At 38.9% G+C, this 16,963-nt stretch overlaps 2 protein-coding genes across 6 annotated transcripts; one reads left to right on the top strand and one right to left on the bottom strand.

Moving 5' to 3' along the window:
- Positions 1–723: 723 nt before the first annotated feature.
- On the bottom strand, positions 724–16,963 carry bdkrb2 (bradykinin receptor B2). 2 transcript variants are annotated; one of them, XM_067367742.1, is made up of 3 exons: positions 16,915–16,963; positions 4,824–5,935; positions 724–4,583 (listed from the first exon to the last, which is right to left on the bottom strand). In XM_067367742.1, the coding sequence occupies exon 2, from the start codon at positions 5,929–5,931 to the stop codon at positions 4,855–4,857; it is 1,077 nt and encodes a 358-aa protein (XP_067223843.1). In that variant the 5' UTR covers positions 5,932–5,935; positions 16,915–16,963; the 3' UTR covers positions 724–4,583; positions 4,824–4,854. The 2 variants fall into 2 exon arrangements, with proteins under 2 accessions (XP_067223843.1, XP_067223842.1); XM_067367741.1 differs by having other exon boundaries at positions 724–5,935.
- Positions 7,969–13,993, top strand: LOC137006729 (ladderlectin-like). Of its 4 annotated transcripts, none has more exons than XM_067367739.1 (6): positions 7,969–8,074; positions 8,190–8,257; positions 8,788–8,882; positions 9,061–9,183; positions 10,162–10,273; positions 13,588–13,993. In XM_067367739.1, exons 2-5 carry the CDS (start codon positions 8,197–8,199, stop codon positions 10,267–10,269), a joined length of 387 nt encoding a protein of 128 aa, XP_067223840.1. In that variant the 5' UTR covers positions 7,969–8,074; positions 8,190–8,196; the 3' UTR covers positions 10,270–10,273; positions 13,588–13,993. The 4 variants fall into 4 exon arrangements, with proteins under 4 accessions (XP_067223840.1, XP_067223841.1, XP_067223839.1 ...); XM_067367740.1 differs by lacking the exon at positions 13,588–13,993 and adding an exon at positions 10,793–10,921; XM_067367738.1 differs by lacking the exon at positions 13,588–13,993 and having other exon boundaries at positions 10,162–10,833.

Raw genomic sequence — 16,963 nt, 5'->3', positions numbered from 1 at the left:
GTTGCTTTGGGTTATATTTCATAAATCCTCTGAATAAGCCTATTGTTTATAATAACTAACGTATAATATCTGTGCTGTGATACATGCATCTGGATGAAAGATCTCAATATAAAACTGAAATCTGAATATAAGTGAACTTGTTTATTGAGCCTCGCGAGAACAGATGTTTTATTTCTTAAAGTTAAAAACTATTAAACTCTTCATGACTATTCAGATGCTTTTTCTGAGGAAACTTGAATTAATTTAAAATGGTAGTTTAACAAGTTTATAGCTGTCAGGCACAACTACTGAAGTTGAGTAACTGGTGCAGCTCATTTTTTAAGAGACTTTCTTTTGTTTACAGTTTCAGAGGCGAGTGTTTAATTCGAAACTGAAGTGGATTTTCATGGGGGGAAACTGCTAGAATGATTCAGAATGAGAATGTATTTAATTAACTAAAGTTATTTGACATGTTTTATATGTTTAAAAAATAAATACACCTTCATAAACATAAAAATAATTCCTCTAAAAATCAATTCCATGCATTCAAATGCTTTCAGGGAACGCAGACAGATCACAGCCACCCACCCGCGATCATGACGGTCCCACTGCTGTTACTGACCACAGGCTTCTCAAAAACATGTCTGGCCATTGAGGTATCACTGCAAAAACACTGTTTAGGAGGGTGTTATTCATAGAAGCACAAAGAGAAACGGGTGAGGAGTCATTACTGGAAAGTCTGTCACACATTCTTTAATTTGACCAACTAGTCATTTTCTGACCCTGGAAACAAACACTGGAAACACACAGTCTGCCATCATCATCATTGCTCCAGAGTCTGTCTGATATTTTACATGAAATGCACAGACAAAATTTCAATGATAGTACCATGTTTTTGAACAAGAAGCACAATATTTCATAAGGATAACAAAATGCCTTTAAAAACTAGCATCTACATTTATACATTTTGCCACATATTTTAAATTTTCCAGATACTTAAAGCACGTCAGATTCTCACTTCAGAAAAAATCACCATTTTAAAAAGAGTAACACCACATACATCAAAACTGACATATTTAACAAACATTTGACAAACAATTTGTGCCTATGAACATTGTATACATAATGCACTGTAAAAAAATATCTCAGTAAAATTTACGGTAAAAAAACGCCAGAACTTTACCGTAAAAAATACAGTTGCAACATAAAAAAAACATCTGTTAAATTTATGGTATAATAACGTATTTCATTAACTGATATAATGTTAATTTCGCAACCTAATGAAGTACTAATATCTGTTTTGTACCTTTATAATACACTGACAGTCACCAATCACAGTGGTGATAAGAGTCACATGATGAATCAAAGTTCATCACAAGCTGAGAAGGACAATACTAACATATAGAAGGTTTAATTCACACACACACTAAACACCATCACCGTAACATGCATGAAATCTTAAAAATGCCATAAACATTAATTTAACAACATTAGATGTAACATAAAACCCTAATGTACATAACTGATTAGAAAAAAAGGAGAAAAACTAAGAAGAAACAGAGTTATTTCAACGAAAAATATCAAATGTGAAGTGTCACGCAGGGAATTGTGGGAATGTCACGTTTTTTCACTGTAAATTTTACAATGAATTGTTATTTTACACTTCCAAAAACTGTGAATTCAACGGTATTTTACCGTAAAATTACATTAAATGTACCGTTAGATCTATTACAGTTATTCACCGTATATAGTAAGGAAACTTTCTGTAAACCAATTGACAGTTTTTCACTGCAGCATTTTTACAGTCTTTTACTGTTAAAATCACACTCATTTTTTACAGTGTGGTCTTAAAGGGACAGTTCTCCCTAAAAATGAAAATTCTGTCATCATTTACTCACCTTCAAGTTCTTTCAAACCTGTGCATGAATTTCTTTCTTTTGTTGAACAAAAAAGAAGATATTTTGAAGAATATGGGTAACCCAACAGTTAATGGGCCCCATTGACTTCCATAGTATGGAGAAAAAATACTATGGAAGTCAATGGCTACAACATACAATATATCTTTTGCTTTCAGCAGAATAAAAACTGCATACAGGTTTGGAACAATTTTAGGGTGAGTAAATGATGACACAATTTTCTGTCTCTATGTCTAACTATCCCTTTAATATATTTAAAGTTGATGAGAGCTGTTCTCTTAAAGGCTGGACACTACGTAACTTTTGCTCATATTTTTGCCCCGATTTGCAGTCTACATTCAATAATAGTTGCTTAAAGTCTGCGCCGTTCTGCAGATTTCAGGCAGTCGGAGTTACAGATATCACAGTAGTGTTTGATGGACACTGACTCTCCTGTTTTTTTAGCTTCAGACTATAATTCCATCTCTCTTCCGTTTTCTTTCTGCCAATAAAAATACAAGTAAATTAACAGAACATGCATAACAAATTAGCCTCAATATTTGACTGATAATAAACACCACTCACCTCTAACTGTTGTGATCTGTAGAGTCCGAACTGACTGCGTCTATCCACTCATGTTTCTATGAGTTTATGTTCAGAACAACTAGTTATTTTGTATATGATGCCCAGTTTGTCTTTGTAACCATTTACAAAGTCAGCAAGAGCATGCCTAGTGTTTAGAAGTCATGTAGTGTATTCCAGCCTAAAGTCGCTTTATCAGCTCTTTGACTTTCTCTGACAGTCTGCAGACGCCGTCATCTGTCTGCATTTGTCTGATATTTAACATGTATTACACACACAAAAAGTGCCATATTACCACAGTAGTGCCTTTGTATTGTCCTAATGTATGAATCAAAATGTTATCACTGTGATCTATAAGCTATACTGTTCTCCCAATTCACATTTAAGCATTTAAAATGTACTGCCAATATGGATCAATGATTTTGAGGACACCACTCTGCACTTTAGCTTCTCATCAGATTTTCTGTCCAATCAAATGCTCTCTAGAATCTGAAGCGTCCCGCCCCCTTCATTATAAATAGATGCTGATGCTGCAGCTGAAATCAATCATTTGTTCACACAATTACTAGTTTCTACATGGTGAATGGCACATAGCGGATCATATGCGCGAATCGGCGCAGACCATTAAACGTATTGGAATCATTTAACCCTTTAAGACCGGAAGACTTTTTAGAGTTGTTGTTGTTTTTTTGTTTTTTTCTGAGTGACACACACAAAAGTAAAGACTCATAACTCCAAAACTGTAGCAAGGAGTGTCAAAAGGTAGGTATCATTTGATAGATTTTTTAAAATTTAAAAAAAATACATAAATTACATTACATTTGGACATTTTCTTGCTGAGAAACAGCTGATAAAAGACAAAAAATATATATAATTTTTTTAAATAATTTTTCTTTTTTTTAATTTGACACAGAATAACTCAGGAACGCAATAAGATCAGATACAAATTCTTTTTTGGTGATGCTCTCCTACATGTGAGCTGCATCTGGTTCAGATTTCGTGGTGATAGCGTAAAGCATAGTTTAACAAATTGTTATTAATTTTTTTCCGCAGCCAGGTGGAGCTAACGGGCGGTAAACACCGGTTTAGAGCCACTTCTCAGCACTCGTTAGGAGTTTCAAAATGGTTATATGCATTAAAAAGATGAGATTCTAAGTTTTAAAATTATATCTATTTTGTGTTATTCCACATTGAAAAATGAGCATGGATGGGTCCGGGAACATTGGATACACACTGCATCCCTGAAAGATGAGAGACATGTTTTTAGCCAAGTATGTTAAATCATTTCGTGAATAATATCTTGTGATCAACACAATATATTATGTTGATTTTGGATTCATTTTAATCTTGAGAATCTGCTTTAAATAATGATTTAATCCATATTTTATGATCTTTGCATTTTTATGAGCACGTGAAATATACATACTTGTATTCAGTTAGCGGCTGTGCTGTTTTTGTTGTAAACACATATTACTCAGTCTCATTAGAGGGTGAAAACAAAGCAACAGAAGCATGTCGCAGGCTTGATATGAAAGTTTAAAGTCTCTGGTTTTGTATGCAAAAATAATTTTTGTGCTACCTATATGGATTCAATTTTTATTGGCTCTTAAATAGAGACACGCAAATGGGAGCGCTGACGTTCCATCCGATCTTAAAGGGTTAAAATTCTGCACAGGAGGAGAAACTGTTCGAGATTGAGGAAACTGAGGCTTTACTGAGTTCAACAGCTCTGGCTGAGCTGTGATATAAATTAAACGCTATTGGCTATTTTACAAAAAGGGGAGGAGCTGTTCAATATGTCCCGCCCTATCTTCCTGTTTCAGTTGAAATTACATCAACATGCTGCGCATTTCAAGGCACTTCAGTGAGCCTTTAAGTATTTTGTAATAATAACACAGATTTTAAATGCTACTATTCATTCAGCAGATGCTTAATATGCAAAGTGACCTGCAAACATCAATGCAATCTGGAGTTTTGAGTGTAATTGTGAGTTTGATTGCAATATCCTTCCATTAATTTCAGACCTTAATTATATTTAACATCAGCATTGCATCAACATACAAAAAAATACTTTCAAAAACACCACAGTCTCAAAACATAAAATGAAAAATGTACACCGTTTGTAACCTGGAAAAAAAAAATGGTGTACAATTTACTTAAACAATTTTCACACAAAAATTGCTACATTTCACAAAGAATTACAAAGAAATGGCATTGAATTAAATGTGAAATTTTGAAGTAGAAAAACTAAAATAGTGTTTTCTTGTAAAACACTCCAATAATATGTTTTATTTACAATTTAAAAAAAAAAAATTACAGTATACATAAAAACTGACATATTAAACAAACATTATAAATTATAATTACCTATGAACACTGTATAGCCTACATAATGGTCTTAATATGTCGTGAAGGTCTTTAAGGTCGACGAGAGCTGTGATCTCGTAGAACTGCTTGTCGAATCTGTTTTCCTCTCTGTAAGTTGCTTCATCAGCTCTTTGACTTTCTTCCTGAAGTTCTTGCCCACGATCACGTAGAGTATCGGGTTCAGCACGCTGTTGCTCAAAGCCAGGTATGTGAATATCTGATTGGAGATGTCGAGACCGGATTGAAAGCTGCATCCACCGAGGACACCGAAGCGTATCAGGATATCCATGAGGGTTACGAGGTGAAACGGCACCCAACACAAGAGAAACACCAACAGCACGACCAGCACCAGGATGGTGGCTTTTCTTTCCGTGTTTTCCGCATTAAAGCGGTCGACGACTTGCTCGCTCAGGGCTCGAATGATCTTCAGCGTGCAGTAGGAGATCACCAAAACTGGGATGATGAAGCCGAGCAAAATGAGAAGGATGTCACAAACGAGCCCGACATGGGGACTAGGATAGTCCAGAATGCAAGCTGTGATGTTCAGCTCTGGGATGAATTGAGTATCCCGGAAATGAAGTGTTGGGATGTTGAGTATTAATCCAAAGCACCAAACGGCGATGCAGTTGAGCTTGGCGTATCGAGGTCGTCTCATTCTACCGCGTGACAGGGCATGGACCAGTGCGACGTAACGATCGGTGCTGACCAAAACAAGCAAGTAAATACTACAAAACATGTTCATTCTGATGCCCGTATTGACCAGACGGCACATGACCGACCCGAAGCGCCATTCAAACCCATTGGCGATGTTGATCGCCCAGAACGGCAGACACAAAACCAACAGGAGGTCGGCGGCCGCCAGGTTTCCGAGGTAGATTTCCGCCACCGTACATGCTTTCTTATGCAGGCCGAAGACCAGCAGGACGAAGACGTTCCCGAGAATTCCCAGCACGCAGATGATGAACATGTAAGCAGGTTGCATGATGTACAACCAGTCCCACACTTCCCAATGCGGACACTGGGTGTCATTGGTCAGGTTGTTCCAGGAGACGGTCGTAGGAATTGTAGAAAGGATAGACAGTGTTGTTGCTTTTATGTCTTGCTCCATGTTTCTGTGAAGAGAAGAGATGTTTAGTGTCAGTTTTTGCATTTAATTGCACTTCCGTTTGACTTTTTCTTATTATTATTACCAATATTTTTGTGGAAACTGTGATACGTTATAATTCAAAGGAAGATTTCCAGAAAGTAATACTTTTATTCAGTAGGGACGCATTAAATGTATCAAAAGTGATAGTAAAGACATTTATAAAGTTACAAAAGTTTCTATTTCAAATAAATGCTGTTCTTTTGAACTTTTTATTATAGAAGCTTGTTTCCACCAATGAATAATAATAATAATAATAATAATAAAAAGTTATAATTCTCATAATTTCGAGATTACATCTTGCAGTTCTGAATTTTCAGAATTTCTCAGAATTGCATGACATAAAGTTGCAATTGTGTTATAAAGTCAGAATTGCGAGATAAAAAGTATTTTTTCACTCAGAAATGGACTTTATAACTTGCAATTGCAAGTTTATATGAATTCTGAAAAAAGAAGACAGAATTGCAAGGGAAACGGTCAGAATTGTCAGAAATTGATTTTATAACTTGCAATTGCAAGTTTATATATCTGAATTAAAGTCAGAATTGTGAAATATAAACTTGCTATTGTGAGAAAAGTAAGAATTGTGAGATATAAATGCGTTCTTGTTAGAAAAAAATCAGAATTGTGAGAGAAAAAAGTCAAAATTGCGAGAAAAAAGTCAGAATTGTGAGATTAAAAGTCACATTTATCTTTAAAAAAAAATGTATTCTGTGGTGGAAAAAAGCATCCATATCCTATTCATCAAAGAATTATGAAGAAAAAAACAATGCATCATGGTTTGCACAAAAAAAAAAAATGCTTTTTTCAATATTACTAAGAAATATTTGTAATGTAGAATATATTAAACCAAAAATAGTTATATTTTAAATTGTATTATTTTTTTATTTTTTGATCAAATAAATGCAGCCTTGGTGAGCATAATATTTTATTCAAAAACATTACAAAATCTTAATTATTCCCAACTTTTGACTGGTAATGTTTGGTAAAGCAATAGTTCACTTGAAATTTCACTCACATTTGAAAAGGCCCATTTGTTATATACCATTATAAACTCATATGTCTTGTTTTTATTGTGGAAAAGCAGTGTTTTATGATCCATAGAATAAAATAGGAAAGAGGTTTGGAACATGTGAGTGAATCCTGGAAGTGACATCTGAAAGTGTAGTTGCATAATATTTCCAGTGTATTCAGGGGAAACTGTCTGTCCGGCTGCTCATTAGGTAGAAAAATAGCAGGGGAAGGAAATGAACAAACTTTGGCAATAACACTGATTTTTTCCCCTTCATCAGTCAGTAGTCAGAAGATGAAATCTTTTTAGTCAGACTTACTAATTGCGGTTAAACCATGACTAAGCAAATAAGAATGATGTGTGAATCAGATAAGCTGTTTAAGTTATTTAAGTTTGTTCTATGTTTTATGTATGTTTATCCCAGGATGGGTTTACTGTTCAAAAGTTTGGGGTTGGTAAGATTTGTTAATGTTTTTGAAAGTCAAACAACAAAATAATGTAAAAACAGTAATATTGTAAAATAATATTACAATTTAAAATAGCTATTTTCTATGAGTATGTAGAATATGTAGTGAATTTTCCGGTCTTCAGTGTCACATGATCCTTCAGAAATCATTCTAATATGCTGACTAAGAATGTTCATTTTAAACAGATGCTCACAAACACACGTTAATGTTCACCAAGTAAGGAGTTAACCATAATAACAGTCACCCGCTTGAGTAATTTATTCTTGATTTACATGATGCAAATATAAATGATACCAAACATGTCTGTTGATTGACTTGCATTGATAAAGAACTTAATTTTTATATTCTAAGTGAACTGAGTGAAGGGAAGGACGTGGGGGAGAAGGAACAAACATGAAGGAAGGACAGGAGGAAAAGTTTTCCACCTATCTTCACTCTGTGGGGTATGGAGGAAATTCCTGCATGTATTTGTGTCCGTATCTCAGGAGATCAAACTATCAAACAATCACATCCTGTTTCATCCTCGTGCCTATCCTACTAATCTATACATGCGTGACATTAAAAAAGTATAAAAGAACTTCACACAATCTTACTCCGAGATTCAGAAGGCAACGATTTGAAAACCAAGGTGAGTTTTTTTAACAGACCTTCTAAATAAATGTTTAAATAAAGTATTTTTGTGCTTTCCACAGTGTGCAGCATATGAGTGCAGACATTTAACTTTTCCTGCTATTTAATTTCAGGTTCATCATGACAATGCTGAGAAATTTTCTGCTTCTTTTCATTATCTTCTCCATGGGGAATGCAGAAGGTAGGACATTTGTGACCCTGGACCACAAAACCAGTCATATTGAGATTTATACATCATCTGAAAGCTGAATAAATAAGCATTCCATTGATGTATGGTTTGTTAGGATAGGAAAATGTTTAAAAATCTGGAATCTGAAGGTGCAAAAGAATCAAAATATTGAGAAAATCACCTTTAAAGTTGTCCAAATTAAGTCCTTAGCAATGCATATCCACTCACAAAAATACATTTTTATATATTTATGGTAGGATTTCTTCATGCAACATGATCTTTACTTAATATCCTAATGATTTTTGGTATAAAAGAAAAATCAATAATTTTGACCCATACAATGTATTGTTGGCTATTGATACAAATATATGTGTGTGACTTATGACTGGTTTTGTGCTCCAGGGTCACATTTATTTGTAAAAACCCTTGTTAAAACCATTTTAGAAATCTACAGTGTACAATATTACACTGACTAATATTTGCATAATGTTGAAAATATTGCTGTGAATATAAGAACCCTAATGTTTATGTACTGGATGCAGTTGAGTTAGCCGTAAAATGCCCCCCTGGATGGACAAATTTTGGAGTCCGGTGCTACAAGTACTTCTCTCAGTCGGTCAACTGGATTACAGCAGAGGTAATGTGTGAGTTACAACAAGGTGATTCGGTCACACTTTATATTAGTTGTCTTTAACTACATCTAAATAGAAATAATCAGAGCAGACTTTGACTAAATGACTAAAATGTTTTTTAAAATGTCACTTATGCTTTGTGCTAAAAACATTTTGTATTGATAAAATAACCTGTTTCTTTAGAGAAACTGTCAAAGTCTTGGTGCGAATCTGGCATCTGTACATAGTAAACTGGAAAATGATTTCCTGCTGAGTCTGGTGCCTTCTTCCACACTGGCTTGGGTTGGTGCTCATGATGGTGAACAAGTAAGTTAAATTGTGTGTCCTAAAGAGACTAATGAAGATAGTTTGAAAGCTGAACTTAGTCAGCTTCTTACTTAAAGGGTTAGTTCACCCAAAAATGAAATTTCTGTCATTTATTACTCACCCTCATGCCGTTCCACACCCGTCAGACCATCATTAATCTTCAGAACACAAATTAAGATATTTTTCATAAAATCTGAGGTCTGCATTGACAGCAAGATTATTAACACTTAAAGTGTCCAGAAAGCTACTAAAGACATATTTAAAACAGTTCATGTGACTACAGCGGTTCAACATTAATGTTATGAAGGGACGAGAATAATTGTTGTACTCCAAAAAAAACAAAATAATTACTTTATTCAACAATATCTATTGATGGGCGATTTCAAAACACTGACTAATCTTTACTAGTCTTTTGTTTCGAACCAGTGATTCGGAGCATGTATCAAACTGCCAAAGTCATGTGAACCATTGAAATTTGGAAACGTTGATGTAACGAAGCCTCGTTTACTGAGATCATGTGACTTTGGCAGTTTGATTCACGCTCTGAACCACTGATTCGAAACAAAAGATGTGTAAAGCTTCATGAAGCTAGTCGCCGACTAGATATTGTTGAATAAAGTCTTTTTTTTTTTGTTTATTTGTTGCACAAAAAGTATTCTTGTCGCTTCATAACATTAAGGTTGAACCACTGTAGCCACATGACTGTTTTAAATATGTTTAATATGTTAAATATGTATTTAGTAGCTTTCTGGGCATTGAAAGTGTTAATTATCTTGCTGTCAATGGAGGCCTCACTGAGCCATTGGGTTTTATCAAAAAATCTTAATTTGTGTTCTGAAGGTTAATGAAGGTTTTACGGTGTAGAACGACATGAGGGTGAGTAATTAATGACCGAAATGTCATTTTTGAGTGAACTAACCCTTTAAGTCTGAGTACAGCAGTGCACTATTTGTCTTCACTCTCTTCACTCCTTCACAGGAAGGACAGTGGTTGTGGAGTGATGGAACTGCGTATGACTACACCAACTGGTGCTCTAATGAGCCTAATAGTGCCAACGGTGCTGAGAACTGTCTGGAGATCAACTGAAGCTGTGAGAATTCAGTCTGTTTTTTGAATGGCCTACTTTCAATTATGCTTTTCAATACAATAATGTCATATTATAAGATAACATGAAATGGCTAATTTGGATTTTGCAAACTGCTTAAATTTGAAAATTCTATTTTATTTTGATTTTAACACCACTATAAGTCTGTGTGTCCACCAAAGCATCTTAAAACGCCTAGCCCTTGTTTGCCACTAGAGGGCACTCCAACCCGGACTGTGTCTCACCCCACTTATGAACTTCATCACCCATAATGCACTTCCCTGGACTCATTATTCCATGTTATTGCACCCAGCTGTTTTGTGTTCTCTCATTAGTGTCTGTCTATTTATACCCTGTTTGTTTCTGCTTTTGTTATGGAGGTTTCAGTTCAGGTCACTCGTTTCTTTGTTTGTTTTCTTGTTTCATGTTTGACTGCCTTTGTGGATTTTGACCCCTACATGTTCTGGATTTATGATTTTTGGATTGCACATTAAATAACCTCTGCACTTGGATCTTGCCGGCTAGTTTCTGTGGATACCGTGACAGAAACCTCCATCAATACTAGATCCAGCAGGATGGTTATCCAGATCACTCCTCCAGCCACGGTGAGGGAGCGGATGGCTCTTGTTCGGGCGGTGCTGGCTCTGCGACAGGAGGGGAGAGAGATAGGGTGTTTTGCCCAGTTTTTTTGGACATTTTCAAGAGGGCTGCGGTATAATGATGAGGCGCTGAAAGAGATTTTTAATGGTTGCCTGGATGACCCGTTGCCTCTGTGGGAGTTGAATGGACTGGAGGACCTGGATTTTTGGGGGTTCGTCCACTATCTCGAGCATCGGAGTGGGTGGGCCACACTGGGTCAGCCGGACCCCGTTCCAACCAGTGAGTTCGATCCAGATTCCGCTCCAGCTCGTGAGTCCGTTCCAGAGGCCACAAAGGAGGTGAGCACTGAGCCTCAGCTTCAATCCGGTAAAAGGAGGAGGAGGAGGAAGAAGGCTTCCTTCATCCTTCAAGGCCCGGAGGCCTCTCCAGAGCCCGCTCCAGCCAGCGAGTCCACTCCAGAGTCTTCAGAGGAGGTGGACACTGAGCCTCAGCTTCACTCCGGTAAAGGGAGGAGGAGAAGGAGGAAGGCCTCTTCCATCCTTCAAGGCCCGGAGTCAGCTCCAGCCAGTGAGTCAGCTCCAGCCAGCGAGTCAGCTCCAGCCAGCGAGTCAGCTCCAGCCAGCGAGTCAGCTCCAGCCAGCGAGTCAGCTCCAGCCAGCGAGTCAGCTCCAGCCCGCGAGTCAGCTCCAGCCCGCGAGTCAGCTCCAGCCCGCGAGTCAGCTCCAGCCCGCGAGTCAGCTCCAGCCCGCGAGTCAGCTCCAGCCAGCGAGTCAGCTCCAGCCCGCGAGTCAGCTCCAGCCCGCGAGTCAGCTCCAGCCCGCGAGTCAGCTCCAGCCCGCGAGTCAGCTCCAGCCAGCGAGTCAGCTCCAGCCCGCGAGTCAGCTCCAGCCAGCGAGTCAGCTCCAGCCCGCGAGTCCGCTCCAGCCCGCGAGTCCGCTCCAGCCCGCGAGTCCGCTCCAGCCCGCGAGTCCGCTCCAGCCCGCGAGTCCGCTCCAGCCCGCGAGTCCGCTCCAGCCCGCGAGTCCGCTCCAGCCCGCGAGTCCGCTCCAGCCCGCGAGTCCATTCCAGAGCCCGCTCCAGCCAGTGAGTCCACTCCAGAGTCCGCTCCAGCCAGTGAGTCCGCTCCAGCCAGTGAGTCCGCTCCAGCCAGTGAGTCCACTCCAGAGCCTGCTCCAGTCAGTGAGTCCGCTCCAGTCAGTGAGTCCGCTCTAGAGGAGTTCGCTTCAGAGTCTGTTCCAGCCTGTGGGTCCATTTCTGTGCCCACAGATGAGGTAGGCACAGAGCCACAACCTCACCCTCATAAGAGGAGGAAAGGGAGGAGAAGGGCTTCCTCCGTCCTTCAAGGCCCGGAGACCACTCTAGAGGTTGTTCTTCGTTTTCCCAAGTACCTTGCCCTGCCGGCGCCAACCAAGCGCCTTGCCCTGCCGGCGCCAACCAAGCGCCTTGCCCTGCCGGCGCCAACCAAGCGCCTTGCCCTGCCGGCGCCAACCAAGCGCCTTGCCCTGCCGCCGCCGCCAGAGCAGCCCGAGCCCGCTGCTGTCACAGAGCTGCCCGCTCTTCCTGATACGGCCACGGAGGCCGTCACCGAGCTGCCCGCTCTTCCTGATACGGCCACGGAGGCCGTCACCGAGCTGCCCGCTCTTCTTGATACGGCCACGGAGGCCGTCACAGAGCTGCCCGCTCTCCCCGATACGGCCACGGAGGCCGTGACCGAGCTGCCCGCTCTCCCTGATATGGCCATGGAGCACCCTTGGTCTGCCCTGCTGCTACCGCCCAGGCCGTTGGAACCATTGAAATCCGCCTGGTCTGTTCCTCCAGCGCCACCCTGGCAATCAGCCTGGACTCCAGACCTGCCGGCGCCCGCCTGGTCAGTTCCTCCAGCGCCACCCTGGCAATCAGCCAGGACTGTAGACCTGCTGGAGCCTGCCTGGTCAGTTCCTCCAGCGCCGCCCTGGCAGTCAGCCAGGACTCCAGACATGCTGGCACCCGCATGGTCAGTTCCCCCAGCACCACCCTGGCAGTCAGCCAGGACCCCAGACCTGCTGGCACCTGCATGGTCAGTTCCTCCAGCACCGCCCTGGCAGTCAGCCAGGACTCCAGACCTGTTGACACCCGCTTGGTCAGTTCCTTCAGCACTGCCTTGGAAACTTGCCAGAACCCCAACCCCACTAGAGTCTCCATGGACTGTTCCCCCGGCTCCTCCCTGGCCTTCTGTTGGAGACTCTGGACCTGGCCCACCATCCCTCCCCCTGGTCCTCCTCCTTTCCACCTCCCTCCTGAGTTTTTGTGTTTTTGTTTTTTTTGTATGTCTGGTGGAGCGTCTGGTAGCCGCTCCTTTGAGGGGAGGTAATGTCATGATCATTACTGGGAGTGCCCTTGTTTGCCACTAGAGGGCACTCCAACCCGGACTGTGTCTCACCCCACTTATGAACTTCATCACCCATAATGCACTTCCCTGGACTCATTATTCCATGTTATTGCACCCAGCTGTTTTGTGTTCTCTCATTAGTGTCTGTCTATTTATACCCTGTTTGTTTCTGCTTTTGTTATGGAGGTTTCAGTTCAAGTCACTCGTTTCTTTGTTTGTTTTCTTGTTTCATGTTTGATTGCCTTTGTGGATTTTGACCCCTACATGTTCTGGATTTATGATTTTTGGATTGCACATTAAATAACCTCTGCACTTGGATCTTGCCGGCTTGTTTCTGTGGATACCGTGACAGATGGGTCCTGCTCGGTGTCAAACAAATATGTTTGTGTTACGAACATGTGAGACCGAGTCATATTGCTCTCCAGTTACTTTGATTGTACTACATTTACTTTTTCTGATCTTTTACAAAATGTTATTTGGAAATCAAATTTCTTTTAATCTCTTCTTCATATCTTCTCTGAAACACTCCTCAAACTAATAAACGCATTGATAAAGCAAATCATGTGGATCGTCAAATTCATTTATATCAAAATATAAGAATATTGTGTTGCAAGGTTTAATGATACCCTAATGAAAAAGATATAAATATACTTAAAGTTATGTATACATAAGTAATGTTCAAGTATATTTTGAGGCATACTTTATGTAGTAAGTATACTGATATCAATGTACTAGTAGTAAACTTGTAAGTGTACTATTTCAATACTGCTTGGGACTAAATTGGCCCTCATTTTAGTATATAAAAGTATAGTTTTAAGCGTACTATAAGTGTAACAGTAGTAAACGTTAAGTGCACAACTAGTTCACAGCTACATTTCTCATTTGTACTGCATCTGTACTACAAGTGAACTTATGCATACTAGTATTACATTATTTTTAGTATATGAAAGTACACTTACAAGTATACTGTCTGTAAACTACTAAGTAGTTCTATACTTCATGTTTACTTGTAATTTTCATTAAGTGAACATCATATTTATAGTTTACTATTTATATATATTATTTTTACAATTTAAATATACTACTGTGTTCCTATTTAGATATTCATTTTTTATACTTGAAATATACCTTTAACTGTACTTTTATTCTTTAACTTTTATTCTGGCTTCATGCATCTTTTTTCATCAACACTTGAATGAAGTTTCATAAAAAGGCAACATTTTAAACAAAAAGCTGAGAAAATTGCAAAATCTGGATGGCAGTTTTGATTTACATGCTGTTTAATGTTTGATGATCGCAATATTTTACATTTGCGTGGACAATATACTATTGCTTGTTTCTGCTTCTTCTTTAACCGTGTTTTGATCGGAGATTCTGTATTAGAAGATGCGTAATATTTAGTTTTTGTTTTGATGTTTTGCGCACAAAAAATATTCTTGCCGCTTCATAACATTAAGGTTGAACCACTGTAGCCACGTGGACTATTTTAACAATGTCTTTCTGGGCCTTGAAAAGTGCAATGACTTTGCTGCCTATGTGTGGTTCAGACGCCTCTTGAATTTCATCAAAAATATCTTAGTTTGTGTTCTGAAGATGAATGAAGGTCTTACGGGTGTGGAACGACATGACGGTGAGTAATTATTTTCATTTTGGGGTGAACTAACCCTTTAAATATCCATTGATTCTATTAAAGTTACTAAAGTTATTCAGTGAAACGAAGTGAATGATTCTCTTTTTCTTTTGTGTCTTTGATTAACATTAAATGACAGACAACAGCAGGTTTATCAGATGCACAGATCTAATATACTGACAAGAAATCGTTTACTTTCCCAACTATTTTTTTATGTTTACTTAAAACATAACTTTTAAATAACCTTTTTAAACACTTTTTTAAACACTTTTAAATAAACTTTTCCTGATAATTTACTCACCCCCATGTCATTCAAGATGTTCATGTCTTTCTTTCTTCAATTGAAAAGAAATGAAGGTTTTTGATGAAAACATTCCAGGATTTTTCTCCATATAGTGGACTTCAGTGGCCTCCAAACAGTTGAAGGTCAAAATTACAGTTTCAGTGCAGCTTAAAAGGGTTTTAAACGATACCAGACGAGGAATAAGAGTCTTATCTAGAGAAACGATCAGTCATTCCGCTTGAAGCTCACATCAGCCTATATTTGTCTGTGTTTTGCTCCGTCATGGATTGCACGCACAGAACGCTGTCTGGGGAACGCCGTCTCTTTCGCAGCACAATACACGTTTAACTTTCTTTTTTTTTTTTCTTGTATCAAGGAGTCCATCAGGAGACCTTATATTACGACAGTCATGTTTACATGGTTTTACTGATTTGGATGTTACCCAGAAAGAGTGACAGCACACCGCTTTAAAGGAAAAGAAAAGAATGTGTCATTGTGTTTTTATAATCGCTGGAAGCCAAAATCAAATTCTATTAATCGCACAGCCCTAGAAATAATCTTTGAGAGCAAGTGGGTCCCCTGGTGGTTCAGAGGCCTTACGCAACTTGCATATTTTGCGTATATGGAGGACCGGCGCTGGTTCTGATGCTTGCTTTTTCTAAAAGTGTTTTGTTTAGTCCCCATCGATCTGTATACACTTGACTAAAGCCACACTATCTCTAGTCAGAGGTCACGACCACCACTACAGATATAAACCGACCAATATTACTTTGTCTGATGATAGCTTTGGTTTGGTCATGCCATGGTTTCCCATGTACACGTAGCTAAAGTTATTATTTAGATTGGTCATCCTAAACGTAAATTCCCTTTATTAGCCTTCACAATCCAAGTACACTTGAACTAATGCCAAGCGTTAGTTGGAGCTCTAAAATCTGAGTTGGTGTGCGCTATTCTCCACTAACACTGGACTTTAGTCTGTTACTGACCTGAACGCAGATTTGCATTCAACATAATCTACTAGAGTTAATAATTTCAGAGTAAGTCAGAATAAATTCAAATGTAACAATTTATTATTAGTCAGGTAAATGTATCATGCCAATTACATAATCAATTTAAAGATAATTGATACAAAACATCAAATGCTCAGAAATAAAGAGTAAAAGATGCATACCTGACCTCAAAAAAAATACATAATGCTGAGTGTCGAAAGGACACTTTACGGGCTGATCTGAGTACAGAATCAATCTGAGCCGTTTGCAACATTTCTTTGAATACTCCAAGATCAAGACAAAACATCCTCCAAATGAAGGCATGAACTAACAATTGAAATTTGCATTGAATAGGGTCAAAGACCCTGTGGGAGGGAATAGGGAAACACTTTTTTTCTTTTTTTTAGACATTCATACCATGATACAGATAAACCTGACAATAATATACTTTTTGATTTCTAACTAGACTTATAAGTCTGACAAATATGTAATGAAGCCTAAAACAGAATTAAAAATGTCAAAACTTCTCTTTCTTTTGCCTTTTCTCTGGCTTTTTCTTTTTTCTGTTCTTCTATTCTGTAGAAGCAGAACATGTTGTTCTAGGACACTCCTTTGAGCAAACATGCTTTATTAGTTTCTTTCAAAATTGTTCTAAATCAAAGCATGAATTTATGATATCCAGTGCACACATCAAGTAAATTTCATTTAAAATGACACATTGTTTGGCAGACAGCAGCGCTACACATGCTTTTGTTATTGAATCAGTGCTGTACGTACCTCAAAAAAAGCAAATCCAGATGTGTGTTTCTGCTGCGGATGTGCTGCT

This window comes from Chanodichthys erythropterus, chromosome 18 (assembly GCF_024489055.1).
Source record: "Chanodichthys erythropterus isolate Z2021 chromosome 18, ASM2448905v1, whole genome shotgun sequence".
NCBI classification, from domain to species: domain Eukaryota; kingdom Metazoa; phylum Chordata; class Actinopteri; order Cypriniformes; family Xenocyprididae; genus Chanodichthys; species Chanodichthys erythropterus.
Note: the sequence above shows the minus strand (reverse complement) of the source record. Positions and strands in the feature narration are given on the sequence as shown.